The sequence below is a fragment of the Pituophis catenifer genome, unplaced genomic scaffold (genome assembly GCF_029215685.1).
Source record: "Pituophis catenifer annectens isolate HBS135680 unplaced genomic scaffold, rPitCat1.0.hap2 SCAF_9, whole genome shotgun sequence".
Taxonomy (NCBI): domain Eukaryota; kingdom Metazoa; phylum Chordata; class Lepidosauria; order Squamata; family Colubridae; genus Pituophis; species Pituophis catenifer.
Window position 1 is genome coordinate 5,141,329 of NW_027256889.1, and position 16,335 is coordinate 5,157,663.

Here is a 16,335-nt window from a genome sequence, read left to right on the forward strand (position 1 = left end):
GATGAAGACATGTAAGGAGGAGAACTCACCATGTCAGTCCCCAAGTCAATGCATAGGATGGTGATGGTACCCAGAGGCAGTGGGATGTTGGCCATGATGAAGAGCAGAAAGGGAGTAATCTCTGGGATGTTACTGGTCAAGGTATAGGCAATGGATTTCTTCAGGTTGTCAAAAATTAGGCGTCCTAGTGAGACAAATGGGGAGAGAATGGGGCACAGCTGGAGAGCAGGAGAAGCAGGCTCCACATAAAGTCAATGCCAGCCAGATCTCTGTTCCATTGGCACAATAGCTATAGCACTTATATACTGCTTTACAGTGCTTTTACTGCCCTCTCTAAGTCAGCATCTTGCCTCCAACAATCTAGATTCTCAGTTTACCAACCTCGGAAGGATGGGTCCACCTTGAGATGGTCAGGATCGAACTCCTGGCAGTGGGCAAAGTTAGCCTGAAATACTGCATTCTGATCATTGCGCACCACAGAAGGGAGGGAGGGAGGGAGGGAGGGAGGGAGGGAGGGAGGAAGGAAGGAAGGAAGGAAGGAAGGAAGGAAGGAAGGAAGGGGAAAAGGAAGAGCAATAAGCACTCAGCCTTATATACTGCTTTACAGTGCTTTTACAGCCCTCTCTAAGTGGTTTAAAGAGTCAGCCTATTGCCCCCAAACAACCTGGGTCCTCATTTTATCCACCTCAGAAGGACGGAAGGCTGAGTCAGCCTTGAGCCTGGTGAGATTCGAACTGCCGAATTGCAGGCAGCCAGCAGTCAGCAGAAGTAGCCTGCAGTACTGCGTTCTAACCACTGCGCGACTCACAAGCTGCTTCTCCTCCCCTCCCGCACGGGATTAGTCATTGTCTGACTCGAGTGCCAGCTGCACAGGCTGCTCGCGCAGCACCACACCAACCTCCTCACTGTCAGAATAAGCTACTAGCTGCACAGGCCGCTGACGGGCCACAACATTTACATTCGGATGCTTGGCAACCGACTCGTATTTACGACGGTTGCAGTGTCCCGGCCAGGGTCCCCTTTTGCATCCTTCTGACAAGCAAAGTCAATGGGAGGAAGCCAGATTCCCTGAACTACCATGTGTTGCTCATTTGACAACGGCCGTGATTCACTTAACAGCGGTGGCAAGAAAAGTCGTAAAATAGGACCAAAAAACTCACTGAACCAATTTCTCACTTAGCAACGTAAATTCTGGGCTCAATCGTGATCGTAAGTCGAGGGCAACCTGCAGAGGTGGTATTCAGCCAGTTCGGACTGGTTCATCTGAACCGATAGCGGAAATCGCGGGTGGGCCTGCCCACCCGTCCTGGCTCTATGTCGTCCTATTTAGGGACATTTTTGAGGCCAGCTGCATGTGTGGAAGGCACACGCATGAGCAAAGCACATGTGCAGAAGGCTGGGTGCATGCGCGGAAGGCAGGCGTGTGCACAAACTGTGCACGCACGCGGCAAACCGGTAACCACATACCGTATTTTTCGGAGTATAAAACGCACCTTTTTCCCCCAAAAAAGAGGGTGAAAATCTGGGTTCATCTTATACTCTGAATGTAGCCCCACCCAGCTTCTCAAACGGAGGTTTCAGAGGCTGAAAAAAGCATCAGAAACGAAGCTTCAGAAAAAAAGCCCCCAAACAGAGCTTCAGAAAAAAAAGCCTCAGAAACAGAGCTTCAGAAAAAAAGCTTCCAGCTTCAGAAAAAAAGCCTCAGAAACAGAACTTCAGAAAAAAAGCTGAAACTTCTGAAACTCCATTTCAGAAACAAAGCTTCCAAATAGGTTCAGAAAAAAAGCCCTCAAACAGAGCTTCAGAAAAAAAGCTTCCAAACAACTTCAGAAAAAAAGCTTCCAAACAGAGCTTCAGAAAAAAAAAGCCTCAAAAACAGAGCTTCAGAAAAAAAAGCTTCCAGCTTCAGAAAAAAAAGCCTCAGAAACAGAGCTTCAGAAAAAAAGCTGAAACTTCTGAAACTCCATTTCAGAAACAAAGCTTCCAAATAGGTTCAGAAAAAAAGCCCTCAAACAGAGCTTCAGAAAAAAAGCTTCCAAACAACTTCAGAAAAAAAGCTTCCAAACAGAGCTTCAGAAAAAAAAAGCCTCAAAAACAGAGCTTCAGAAAAAAAGCTGAAACTTCTGAAACTCTGTTTCAGAAAAAAAGCTTCCAAACAGCTTCAGAAGAAAAGCTTCCAAACAGAGCCTCAGAAAAAAAAAGCCTCAGAAACAGCTTCAGAAGCTTTTTTTCTGAAATTCTGTTTTGGTGGCTTTCAGAGGCAGAAAAAAAGTTTTTTCTGAAATGGAGTCTCAGAAGTTTCAGAGGCAGAAAAAAAAGCAAAAAAAACGCAAGGCACAGAGCTCACAACCAAGGAACCTGTTGCTAAAATTCACCTCTGGGAACAGCTGGTTGGGGGTATTCTGGGAGGCCGATCCACCCGCCAATCAGCTTTTTTCTTATTTTCCTCCCCAAAAACTAAAGTGTGTCTTATATTCCGAAAAATACGGTAATATGCAACCCACTGCTGGCGACCTGTATAATCTTTCTCCCAGAAATAAGTTATTAGCAGAATCCATAACTGAGATCTACCCTCAATTCCGATGGTTTTAGCGGGAAGGGAACCAATCTCCTTCTCCTTGCTTACCTTCTTCAACTCCAGTAACGATAGAGGCAAAATTGTCGTCCAGCAGAATCATGTCAGCAGCCTGTTTGGAGACATCTGAGCCAGCAATGCCCATGGCGACTCCAATGTCCGCCTTCTTCAGGGCAGGGGAGTCATTGACTCCATCCCCAGTCACGGCCACAATTGCGCCCTGAAGGGGAAAGGAGAGCACGGTTAGAAACGGAGAACAGGTGCTATTGTGCAAAAGATGTTTGTTTGTTTTGTTTTATTAGATTTGTATACCGCCCTACTCCCGAAGGACTCAGGGCGGTGAACAGGCACAGAATAAAATACCTAAATACAAAAGTTAGAAACAATTTAAAACCAAATTAAATAATTTAGCCCAAGACAATTAAAAATCCCCAAAATTTAAAACAAATTAAAATTTCAGTTTAAAAATTTAAAAGAAAGGGGAGAAAATTAGGCCAGGCCGGCTTGCTGGAATAGGAGGGTCTTAAGAGGGTCTTAAGAGCAGATGTCTTAAGAGATGGTTGGGTGAAGATGGAAGAGATGGTTTGGATGGGGGAAACGTTGGTAGGAAATATTTGCGCTCAACTTACACTAGGAGGTTGTCCCAAAGTCATGGTTGTCCCAATGGTGCTTTTTCTTTTTAATTAAATTTTATTAATTTTCTATTAATTACATTTCTTAGTGCTTGATAAACATCGTGTTGTCTGGGTATTTCATTTGCTTAACTATACAAATTTATTAATTCTATTTATTTATTAATTCAATTTGTATGCCGCCCCTCTCCGAAGACTCAGGACAAATGCCTTTCTTACTCTCCACCCCTTTTTTCCAACCACTGGTAAAACAAGTTCCATGTTTGATAATATTCTGCGTCTTCTTTCTGTTTGATTTTCAATGTCAGTCTATCCATTTCTGCACAGTCTAGTATCTTCTTAATTATCTCTTCATCTTGAGGAGTTTCTTCATCTTTCCAATATTGCAGGAAGATAATCCTCGCTGCTGTTAAAACATGTAATACTACCGTGTTTCCCCGAAAATAAGCCCTCCACCAAAATAAGCCCTCCCCCTAAAATAAACCCTCCCCCCGAAAATAAGCCCTCCCGGAAAATATTTAAACACATGCGCAGCTGGTCTCGGCCATTTCCTCTGGTTAGGGTGAGGGAGACAGAGCTGGAAATCAGGTAAGACGGAAAGAGGAGCCCCATCTTGCTCCACGCACCCCAAAATAATAAGACCTCCCTGAAAATAAGGCCAAGCGCTTATTTTGGGGTTCAAAAAAATATAAGACAGGGTCTTATTTTTGGGGAAACACGGTAAGATAGATGATAGAAGATAGATAATAGACAAGAAAGAAAGAAAAAGAAAGAAAGAAAGAAAGAAAGAAAGAAAGAAAGAAAGAAAGAAAGAAAGAAAGAAAGAAAAAGAAAAAGATATAGAAAGAAAGAAAGAAGGAAGGAAGGAAGGAAGGAAGGAAGGAAGGAAGGAAGGAAGGAAGGAAGGAAGGAAGGAAGGAAAGAAAGAAAGAAGGAAAGATAGAGATAGATACCCTGTTTCCCCCAAAGTAAGACATCCCCTGATAATAAGCCCAATCGGGCTTTTGAGCGCATGGCAATAAGGCCAAGCGCTTATTTCAGGGTTCAAAAAAATATAAGACAGGGTCTTATTTTGGGGGAAACATGGTAAATACATACTTTTCTTATCAAATTTTTCTGATATCATCACTAATAAAAACAGTTCAGGTTTAAAATCTACAAGTTTCCCTATTATCAGCCAGAGCTGAAGAAGCATCTTGGAGGAGAAGTGAAACGTCTTCAAAAGAAAAACCAGAATGTCCAGTTGCCTCTTGAAAAAAACACCTTTGGGACAACCTACATTAGGGTGTCTGGTCAACTGGGGTGGAATCTCCAGCTAGGCCGGAGGGAGGCGTCAAGGGAGGGCCGAGGGAAGAGAGTCTCCATTAGCCCTTCCCTGTTAGCCCTTCCATACCGAATGCTGTCCGTTGTGAAAAGGTGAGATTCAGAAGAAGCAACTGGTGGAATCTGTAAGGCTACGGGAGTAGTAAAATCCTTCTCTCGATCACTCAAGTATGTAAATCCATGCATTTTATGTTGCATATTTGTACACCTATGGCACTGTTCTGCCCTGAAAGTCCTTTGTTAGCTGTATGAACTCCCTACTTAGCTGGAGAGGACAGGTTTAATGGAATTTGCCATTTGTGGGCATGAGATATAGAGCTGTGACATGGTTGGTTGGCTGTCCTTCTCAATCTCTACCTGTCTTTGGCAACCTTCCACGATGATGAGCTTCTGCTGTGGAGAAGTACGGGCAAAGACGATCTCGGTGTGATTCTGTAGGATTTCATCAATTTGCTCCGCAGGCATGTCTTTCAAATCTGTCCCATGGATCACGCAAGCCTTGGCATCTCTAGGAAGACAAAGGACAGTAGACACGACAAGCATGACCTCCCTGTGTGCAGATAATTAACTATGGGACTGTTCAGCTTCATCATTTCAATGTTGTTTTTGTTATATTTGTCTTTCTGCCTTTTTCTAAGCATTCCCAAGAACACAACTGTTGTGGCCCGCCAGTGGCCAGCGGAACTGGCGGCAGATTCGGACAATGAGGAGGTTGGGGAGGAACATGAGCCAGTCCTGGAGTCTGGGATAGGCTCTGATGAGTGCTCTGCATCGGAGGCAGAGAGGGGGCCAGGGCCGTCTGACAGTTATCAGCTACCTTCGGAGTCGGAAATAAGTGGGGCTGAAGAACAGCTGGAGCCTGTTCCCGATGTGCGCATGCATGCCCAGAGCTGCCAGGAGAAGGGAACAATTAAGGAACAGAGGTCGACTCAGGAGTAAAGGCACAAGGGGATGCTCTATTTCCTTGTACAGTGTTACGCCTGGAAGCTCTCGGCCTGGCAACTCTCCAAGGACTGATAAGGTCTGTGGTTGCAATTCATCACTGAATTGAAAAGTCGTTTGCTACGACTTTGCTGACTGTGAATGCTAGGAATTCACATTAGCCAAATAAAACATGGTTTTGTCGGGACAAGGAGTCTGTTTTGTGATTTTTGTGAAGCCTGGGTCAGGACAACTACATTCCAACCTTTCATCGGGGTGAATGGTTACAGCCCTCTGAGAGATGCCAACAAACAACTATCTATTGAATTGCCACACAGAGTAATGAAGGAGAGAGAGAGAGAGAGACTGCAACTAAACAGATATCTCATCGACACACCGTTAGAGAATAAAACTTAAATGCTGGTATTGTCTAAGTCAGGGGTGTTCAGTCTTGGCTACTTTAAGAGTGGGGTGGACTTCAATTCCCAGAATTCCCCTTCAGCACAGTTGGCTGAGGAATTCTGGGAGTTGAAGTTCACAGGTCTAAAAGTTGCTTGAGATGGGCCTAGCTTCAGTGAGGAAGCCATTTCAAAACGTGACGAACACAAGAAAAATAGCCCTGGGCATGTGACTTCCTTGCCCCCTCTCTGTTTTCCCACATTTTGTCCTTTGGATTTTCATGATGTCCTGGAAGCCGTTACTTTTCCCCCAGACCCACAAAGTTGACCTCTGCCCTCCTACTTTCCCCTCACCTGGGGTTGACCTGACTGACAGGAATGTTTAGCCGGGCAGCAATGTCTTCCACTGTCTCGTTGCCCTCAGAGATAATTCCAACACCTTTGGCGATGGCTTTAGCTGTGATGGGATGGTCACCTGTTACCATGATCACCTATGGAGGAAAAGCAGGTTTATCAAAGGGGAATACAAAGACTGTCCAATAAACCAGAATGAGTTGTCCAACCCAATTCATTTCTAAGAGTTGGAAGGATTACAGGAGATAAGGTGGTCTCCAAGGGTTTCTAAGAGGTCCTAGACAATTTAAGGTTGCTACATCTTCAGTCTGGTCCAAGCCAGAAGCTGCCATTGACATCACATCAAATACACAAACCTTGGGCCAATCCATTAATTAATTCAAGACAAAGGACCTTGAACTTTGGAATCTGCGGATAAACTAATTAAAAGAGCACTGGAGTGTATTTATGGCATAGGTGTTTGAGTGACCTTCTGTGGCCCAGATGAACCATTTCAGATCTTTTCACTATTAAAGTAAAGGTAAAGATTCCCCTGCACATGCACGCTAGTCGTTCCCACCTCTAGGGGGCGCTGCTCATCTCCGTTTCAAAGCCGAAGAGCCAGTGCTGTCCGAAGACGTGTCCGTGGTCATGTGGCCGGCATGACTCAACGCCAAAGGCGCACGGAGCGCTGTTCCCTTCCCACCAAAGGTGGTCCCTATTTTTTCTACTTGCATTTTTCACGTGCTTTCGAATTGCTAGGTTGGCAGAAGCTGGGACAAGGAACGGGAGCTCACCCCGTTACGCGGCGCTAGGGATTCGAACCGCTGAACTGCCGACCTTCTGATCGACAAGCTCAGCGTCTTAGCCACTGAGCCACCACATCCCCATTTTTCACTATTAGGAGACAATAAAAAAAAGGCTACTTAGGAAAGGGAATTGGCCTTCTGGAATATCAAAATTGAGATAAAGAGATTTTCAAAATCGGACAACGTCTGGAATTACATCTCTAAATTCAATGAACGCTATTCATTCAAGGAAATATTTGCAGTTCATCTAGAGCAGGGGTCTCCAACCTTGGCAACTTTAAGACTTGTGGACTTCAACTCCCAAAGCTGGATGAGGAATTCTAGGAGTTGAAGTCCACATGTCTTAAAGTTGCCAAGGTTGGAGACCCCTGCTCTAGACTGTCCAGCTGCTTTACCTTGATGCCAGCGCTTCGGCATTTGCCCACGGCATCGGGTACAGCAGCACGGGGTGGGTCAATCATGGACATGAGTCCCACAAAGCAGAGGTTCTCGGTGCAAAAGTTGACATCGTCGCAGTCAAAGGCAAACCCTTTGGGATATTGCTCTTCAGGCATGTAGTAGTGGCAGAAACCTGGAAGGAAAAAAGGCGATCAGAAAAAAAAATAAACAACCAGGGAAAATTTGATCTGGATGGCCAGATCTTAGCCAATGATTTTGCTTGTATCTTAAGAGGCATTGCCTATTTTTAATTACTCTTTGGGATGTGTGCATAAGCGCTGCCCATTGATTAAAGACATCTTACTGCATCAGAATGATTTTTGCCAGATTAGCGCATCTAACAAAATTAGTATATATTTGTATACCTTGGAAGGATGGAAGGCTGAGTCAACCTTGAACCTGGTGAGATTCGATCTGCCAAATTGCAGGCAACCGGCAGTCAGCAGAAGTAGCCTGCAGTACTGCACTCTCACCACTGCACCACTGCACAATAGTTAATCTATATCTAAGTTTCTATAGAGGGTATCTGACTTCTCACTGGTTTTCTCACTAACTTCTCCAGGATGTTGTATGACATCTAGGCCTTCTACTCATAGGGGTCTTGCCTTCTTTAGTCCTTCCAACAACCCAATATCCTCTCCCCGGCCATTCCTACCGAGCACCCGCTCTCCAAGTCCGCCGAGCTCTAAGTAGGCATTCTGAAAAGCTTCTTTCATTTCTTCATCGAGAGGCTGTTCTTTGCCTTGGACCACAATGGTAGAGCATCGGTCCAGGATGCGCTCAGGGGCACCCTTCATCACCAGCAGGTAGCGGTTATCGTTGGGGTCTTCTGTCTCGTGAATCGAGAGCTGCAACAGGAGCAGAAATTCTCTCAGGACCAGGGGTGGGGCTGCTGGGAGTTCGCAAGGGTTCGGGGGAACCTCTAGCTAAGATTCTGTGCAGTTTGGAGAACCCCCAAATCCCATTCCTGGCTGGCCCTGCCCACTGCACCCTGCTCCTCCCAGGAGTTGGACATTTGCCGGTTTTGGACGTAAGTAACAATAGCGGCCATGCATATCAATATTACATAGAAACACTGCCCCTTCTCTCTCTGGAAATGATTTGCCAATTTTATTCCAGGTCATAGCACACTGGGAATCCTAGCTAATCCTTCCCATATGTCGGCGTAAAAAATGGGGATTAAAGCTGACGGGCCTGAAATTCCCAGAACGTGGGGGACTGTATTGGTGCCACAATTTGAGAATGGAGAACCATAAGTGGGACAGTTCTGATACAACAAGCTGGCCAGACCCACATTTCATGATAAATGAGTTCATCCAAGCTTCCAAATTATGCATTTTTCTTCTTTTTTAATTAATTCTAGAGTTGAGTTCTGTTTCTAAAGTTTAGTGAGTTCTGCCCCATTTCGTGATCTTTCTTGCCACCGTTCTTAAGTGAATCACTGCAGTTGTTAACTGAGTAACATGGTTGTTAATTGAATCTGGCTTCCCCATTTGTCAGAAAGTCACAAAAAAGTGACCACGTGACCCCGGGATACTGCATCCGTCATAAATACGAGTCAATTGCCAAGTGTCTGAATTTTGACCATGGGGATGCTGCAATGGTCATACGTTACTTTTTTTCAGTGTAACTTTCAACGGTCACTAAATGAACTGTTGTAAGTCGAGGGCTAGCTGTACCTACTATGGTATTAGTTCTAAAACCAAATTAGTCTTAAATAGTTCTAATTATTATCAGTTCTTTAATTTTTTCGATGTAAGAAAATACCGTGTTTCCCCGAAAATAAGACCCTGTCTTATATTTTTTTGAACCCCGAAATAAGTGCTCGGTCTTATTTTTGAGGAGGTTTTATTATTTTGGGGCACATGGAGCAAGACGGGGCTCCTCTTACTGTCTCACCTGATTTCCAGCTCTGTCTCCCTAACCCTAACCAGAGGAAATGGCAGGGATCGGCTGCACATGTGTTTAAATATTTTCAGGGAGGGCTTATTTTCGGGGGAGGGTTTATTTTAGCACAGTTGCACACAAGCCCAATTGGGCTTATTATCCGGGGAGTCTTATTTTTAGGGAAACAGGGTAGACAACGTTGGAAATCAAAATATATTTTCAATGCGAGCTACGCCTAAAAAAGCCATCTTCAGTTTGCTTGTTTTTAATAGTGTTGCTTAACGCCTTGAGAACAATATTAGTTTTGTTTCGCTTTTAATTCATGAAAAACTTCAGTCTATATCAAGGGTGTCCTATCTTGGCAACTTTTAAGACCTGTGGACTTCAACTCCCAGAATTCCCCAGCCAGTTATGCTGACTAGGAATTCTGGGAGCGGAAGTCCACAGGCCTTAAAGTTGCCAAGGTTGGACACCCTTGGTCCATATGAAAGGTTACCCAACCCTAGAGTTAGAGGCCTCTTTGAGGGACACTCAAGAACCCATACCTGGTATTTGTTGGTGGAGTTGAAGGGAATTTCTGCCACTTTTTTGTTCTTCTCCCTCATCAGCTTCACAGATCCAGACGAAAGCTCGATACATTTCAATAGGGCTGATTCAGAAGCATCTCCTGCTACGTCACGCTTGGGGGAGGGGGGGGTGAAATAGGATCGTTTCAATGTTCTGTGTTTGGACATGCAGCCTGGCCTTCTCTCCCCACCACCCACCATCACCCAACCATCCTAATGATGGAACTAACAACATTCATGAGTGTAGGAAGTGGTGCCAGAGGAGAACATCGGCTGCTAGATTAGATGGGTTCAAAAACGTCCAATATAGTTCTTGGAGGAAGGTCTATCACAGGGATCTGCAACCTTAAACGCTCAAAGAGCCATTTGGACCCGTTTCCCACAGAAAAGAAAACACCGGGAGCCACAAAACCTGGGTGGGCGTGGCCAACTCAATGTCACTCACTTCTACCGGTCACATGACCTCCTAGCCACACCTACCCAGCTGGTCATTAGGGCAGAGAACCAGTTGTTAAAAAACACCGGGAACTACAAAGTCCTTTTGACATCTCTCTCTCTTCCCTCCCTCCCTCTCTCCCCCCCTCTCCCGCTCTCTCTGTATCTCTCTATGGCTCTCTCTCTCCTCCTCTCTCTGTATCTCTCTATGGTTCTCTCTCTCCTCCTCTCTCTGTATCTCTCTATGGTTCTCTCTCTCCTCCTCTCTCTGTATCTCTCTATGGTTCTCTCTCTCCTCCTCTCTCTGTATCTCTCTATGGTTCTCTCTCTCCTCCTCTCTCTGTATCTCTCTATGGCTCTCTCTCTCCCCCTCTCTCTGTATCTCTCTATGGTTCTCTCTCTCCTCCTCTCTCTGTAATCTCTCTGTCTCTGCCCTGGCCGCTTCTCCATCCCCCGCCGGCGCCCTTACCTTCTCAGGCCAGGCGAGGAGTGACTGGGAGGGGAGGGCGAGGGGCGGGGTCAGCCAATGGTGGGGGAGGGAGCCACAGCAAAGGGCCCAAAGAGCCACATGCGGCTCCAGAGCCGCAGGTTGCTGACCCCTGGTCTATCAGAAGGAACCAGACCTGATGACCAAGTGCTGCTTTCAGGCATGGAGTCAGTCTACTTCTATATAGGGTATAGATGAGCAACAACGGATGTCTTGGATCTCCTACTGGTGGGTTTCCTAAATGTATCAGGTGGGCCACCAAGATGGAATGCTCATTATTTGGACTGAGGCCTGATCCAGCAAGCCTATTTTCAGGTTCTCATATTTCATCACGCGGTATAGAAATGAACATTCTTTTTCCTTATACTTGGCCTTCAACCCTTCAACATCTTCACCTGTCCTTATCTCCAGCACAATGACCATTCTCAATTTTCTAGATGCCGCTAAGGCCCAGATGATGCCTCCTCACAAGGAGTGGGTTCTCCTCCGCTCACCTTGAGGATGGGCACGTTCTCTTGACCTCCCTTGAAGACAGCTCGGTTGCAAAGCCCAGCAATAAGAGACAAGGCCACCCAGGTGGGGGAGCTCTTATCAAAGGCCGTGCCTGCAATGAAAAATAAAGGAAGACGGTGAGGGGGGACGTTCTAGGTTAAGAAAGGAAATCACTTGAACTGTAGGCCAGGTGTCAACCCTGAAGCTGTCCTGACTGAAGCCATTTCGTCCGCTTCAGTGTTGCCACACTGGAGCTGAGGGTCAGGCAAGGGGGGGATTTGAGATAGAGGGATTGTTGTAGCCAAAACAAAATACTTTCTCTTGGGAACCAAGGTCACATCTGGAAGGAAGAAGGCAGAGTGATGCCACCCGGTTGTCAGACTATACAATGATTGGACCATGTGACTGATTGTTTTGAGAAAGTAGAAAATCTTTTACTTTTAATGACCTAAGCGTAGTACGTAAAATCATCTGCCACAATGTCCTACCTGTCAATGACTACTTCAGCTTCAACCACAACAATATACGAGCACACACACAACAGATACAAACTTAAGATAAACCTTTCCAAACTCGACTGCAGAAAATACGATTTTAGCAATAGAGTGGTCAATGCCTGGCATGCACTACCTGACTCTGTGGTTTCTTCCCCAAACCCCCAAAACTTTAACCTTAGACTGTCTACTGTTGACCTTACCCCATTCCTAAGAGGTCTGTAAGGAGCGTGCATAAGTGCACCAGCGTGCCTACCGTCCCTGTCCTAATATTCCTTTTTTACTCTTACTCTGTTCATGTATTCAAATTATGTTTATACTTTTACCTGTTATCTTATATAGGCTTGACAAATAAAATAAAATAAAATAAAATAATAAAATAAAATAAAATAAAATAAAATAAATAAAATAAAATAAAATAAAATAAAATAAAATAAAATAAAATAAAATAAAATAAAATAAATAATGGGGTGAAAACCACAGGAGTTTTAGAGTTGGTTTTCACCAGATATGTGCCAATGTGATATTATCCAATAAAAGCAATGTTTGAGGAACTCAATGGCCTCGGGGGTCTTGCTTGCAATGGATTTATTACTTGGAATCCTAACATTGAACCGACTTTTTGACACCAGGGAGAAAAGGGGAAATCGGGTGAAGGGGAAAGAGTAAGGGAGAATGGGTCAAATCGTGAAGAGGAGAAAGATGGGATTTCAATCAAGGTTCCACCTCAGCCTTTCTCAGTCTGTTGCACATCATTCTCACCCTACACAGCAAAACTGGGAGGATCTGTCATGGATCTAGAGCCGAGCTAGAGACCCCAAGAAGACATGAACCCCCCTCAGCTTCCTATCCTTTCCGTTACAAAGAGGTCCTCTGTCAACTCTTCTTAATGCAAGATGGGGAAAGGGTCTCTGTAGTCTCTTTCCCCACAGTAATCCTCACCAGATTGATCCTCGGTGGTATCAGCCTCATGGATCTGGTTGTCAAACCACATGTGGGCAACAGTCATTCGGTTTTGAGTCAGGGTCCCTGTCTTGTCCGAGCAGATGGTGGAGGTGGAGCCCAAGGTCTCTACAGCTTCCAAGTTCTTCACCAAGCAGTTCTTGCGAGCCATGCGCTTGGCAGTCAAGGTCAGACACACCTAAATGGGAGGAATGAAACTTAGCGATGGGCTGAAGGAAAGGACTCCCATCAGAGATGCCCAAACTCGCATTTTCCTTGAAAGCCAAGAGTCTTCCAATATCTAAGGGGCCGCCACAAAGAAGAGGGAGTCAAGCTATTCTCCAAAGCACCTGAAGGCAGGACAAGAAGCAATGGGTGGAAACTCATCAAGGAGAGAAGCAATCTAGAACTAAGGAGGAATTTCCTGGTAGTCAGAATAATTAATCAGTGGAACGACTTGCCTCCAGAAGTTATGGATGCTTCATCACTGGACGTTTTTAAGAACAGATTGGATAACTGTTACGGATGCTTCATCACTGGAGATTTTTTAAATTGTGGATGCTTCATCATTGGAGGTTTTTAAGAAGAGATTGGATAACTGCTTGTCTGATATCCAGATCCTACGATCTGGAACGAGCTCCCCCCGGAGATACGGAGGATCCCGGATCTGCGCACCTTCCGTCGCGCGCTTAAGACTTTTTTATTTCATCAAGCTGGCCTGGCCTAAATCTTCTCCCCTTTTAAATATAAATTTTAAATATAAATTTTAATTTGTTTTAAATTATGGGGTATTTTAAATTCAGCCAAATTATTTAATTCGTTTTTAATCTATTTTAAATTTTTGTATTTATGTGTTTTATCTTGTGGCTGTTCACTGCCCTGAGTCCTTCGGGAGAAGGGCGGTATAGAAATTTAAAAATAAAATAAATAAATATAGAGTCTCCTGCTTGAGCAGGGGGTTGGACTAGAAGATCTCCAAAGTCCCTTCCAACTCTTTTATTCCCTTATTCTTTTTCAAAAAGTGAGCTCAACTTCACATCATTTTTTTTCCAAATGGAACATTGAGACATCATTATCATCACCACCTCTGGGAAACCAAGATGAGATATCAGTAGTTTTTTTTTTTAACAAATATAACAGAATAACAGCCAGAAGGGACCTTGGAGGTCTTCTAGTCCAGTAGCAAGAGCATATAGACCAGAGGTGGGATTCAGCCAGTTCGCACCACTTCGGGCGAACCGGCTGTTAACTTTCTGAGCAGTTTGGCAAACTGGTTGTTGGAAGAAATCATTAGGGCAGAGAACTGGTTGTTAAATTACTTGAATCCCACCACTGATGTAGACTTATATACCACTTCACACTGCTTTACAGCCCTCTCTAAGGGCCCCCTACAGTCTGGGTCCTGATTTTACCCACCTCGGAAGGATGGAAGGCTGAGTCAACCTTGAGCCCATCAGGATCGAACTGCTGGCAGTGAGCAGAGTCATCCTGCAATGCTGCATTCTAAGCCCTGTGCCACTACGGCCCTCAAGCAGCAAACCCTATACCATTTCAGACAAATGATTGTCCAATCTCTTCTTTAAAAAACTCCAGTATTGGAGCATCCACAACTTCTGGAGGAAAGTCGTTCCACTGATTAGTTGTTCTGTCGGGAAATTTCTCCTTAGTTCTAGGTTGCTTCTCTCCTTGATTAGTTTCCATCCATTTTCTCTAGGAAGTTCTTTGGTAGACTTCTTGTCAGGTACTTACTGTGACTGTAGCCAAGAGTCCTTCAGGGACGTTGGCCACAATGATGCCAATGAGGAAAATGACAGCTTCCAGCCATGAGTAGCCCAAAATGAGAGAGAGCACGAAGAAGGAGACGCCCAGAAAGACAGCCACGCCTGTGATCAGCTGGATGAAGTGCTCAATCTCCCTAGCAATGGGGGTCTTGCCAACTTCCAGGCCTGAAGCCAAGGTGGCAATTCGACCCATCACTGTCCGATCTCCAGTGGCAATGACAACCCCACGGGCTGTGCCTGGTGGGAAAAGAGACAAATCGGTGGGCATGCATTCTCTCTCCAATTTTCTGTGCATCTAACAATTTCCAGATCTGGTAGGTGATTATAGCTCCTAGAATTCCCAGCTAACTTGACCGTTCTGGCTAGAAATTCTAGAAGTTGTAATCTCAGCTCAGGTTGGAGATCTCCGCTGTCGATTTGTGTTGGATGTTCACTGCCCATAAGGTAAAGGTAAAGGTTCCCCCGAAGCTGCCATTGACATCACATCAAATATGCAAACCTTGGGCCAATCCATTAATTAATTCAAGACCTTGGATTTTGGAATCTGTGGATGAACTAATTAAAAGAGCATTGGAGTGTATTTATGGCATAGGCCCCGATGAACCATTTCAGATCTTTTTACTATTAAAGATACTAGGCATGCTAGTCATTCCCGACTCTAGGGGGCGGTGCTCATCTCCGTTTCAAAGCCGAAGAGCCAGCACTGTCCAAAGACGTCTCCGTGGTCATGTGGCCGGCATGACTCAATGCCAAAGGTGCACGGAATGCTGTTACCTTCCCACCAAGGGTGGTCCCTATTTTTTCTACTTGAATTTTTTACGTGCTTTCGAACTGCTAGGTTGGCAGAAGCTGGGACATGTAATGGGAGCTCACTCTGTTATGCGATGCTAGGGATTCGAACCGCTGAACTGCCGACCTTTCGATCAGCAAGCCCAGCATCTTAGCACTGAGCCACCATGTCCCTTGCAATATTTAAATGAATTTAGGAACTACTGTTTGATAACTGTAACTTACAAATCTCACTGGGTTCTTTGAGGAGAGAGACAAACCGTTAAGCTAATTTAGGATGAGAGTTTAGGTGTCAAGCGCCAGGGGAATCAGAAGATCCAGGCAGTTCAAATAGCTATAAAGATGTATTTGCAAGCTTAAGGTCTTGACAAGAACCTGAACTACTAACAGTCAAAGCAAACAGCCGGTAGATAAGAATCAACGGAATTCACGGTGAGCTGGGCTCAGATCTCTTGTTGTCATGAAGGGACTCAAGACTGATGAGGGGCTTGATACCTCCCTCAGGCTCAGCCTGGTGAACTCCTACGTTAGGTAAGCCCTTACTGAATTACTCTAGATTCCTCTCTAGCAATCCTTACAGTTCTTCAATCCTACAGTTCTACGGAGGAATTATTGAGTCTGTCATCTGCACCTCTAGAACTGTCTGGTTTGGTTCTGCAACCCAACAAGACAGACACAGACTTCAAAGGATAATTAGAATTGCAGAAAAAGCAATGGCTACCAACCTGCCTTCCATTGAGGACCTGTATATGGCACAAGTCGAAAAGAGGGCTGTGAAAATATTTACAGACCCCTCGCATCCTGGACATAAATTGTTTCAACTCCTACTCTCAAAAAGACGCTATAGGGCAATGCACACCAGAACAACTAGACACAAGAACAGTTTTTCCCCAAATGCCATCACTCTGCTAAACAAATAATTCCCTCAACACTGTCAAACTAGTTACTAAGTCTGCATTACTATTAATCTTCTCATCGTTCCTATCACCCATCTCTTCCCACTTATGACTGTATGACTGGTATCCTTAAGATT

General features: G+C 44.9%; 1 protein-coding gene across 1 annotated transcript in view; it reads right to left on the reverse strand.

The window, feature by feature from the left end:
- ATP1A3 (ATPase Na+/K+ transporting subunit alpha 3) overlaps positions 1–16,335 on the reverse strand; it is a 39,218-nt gene that overhangs the window by 8,971 nt on the left and 13,912 nt on the right. Inside the window, exons 8-17 of the mRNA XM_070949722.1 lie at positions 14,482–14,750; positions 12,733–12,931; positions 11,299–11,408; positions 9,862–9,996; positions 8,085–8,277; positions 7,387–7,562; positions 6,204–6,340; positions 4,888–5,038; positions 2,627–2,795; positions 30–184 (exon numbers count right to left, since the gene is read on the reverse strand). Of these exons, the coding sequence (XP_070805823.1) occupies positions 30–184; positions 2,627–2,795; positions 4,888–5,038; positions 6,204–6,340; positions 7,387–7,562; positions 8,085–8,277; positions 9,862–9,996; positions 11,299–11,408; positions 12,733–12,931; positions 14,482–14,750 (1,694 nt within the window). The remainder of the gene's footprint in view (positions 1–29; positions 185–2,626; positions 2,796–4,887; positions 5,039–6,203; positions 6,341–7,386; positions 7,563–8,084; positions 8,278–9,861; positions 9,997–11,298; positions 11,409–12,732; positions 12,932–14,481; positions 14,751–16,335) is intronic.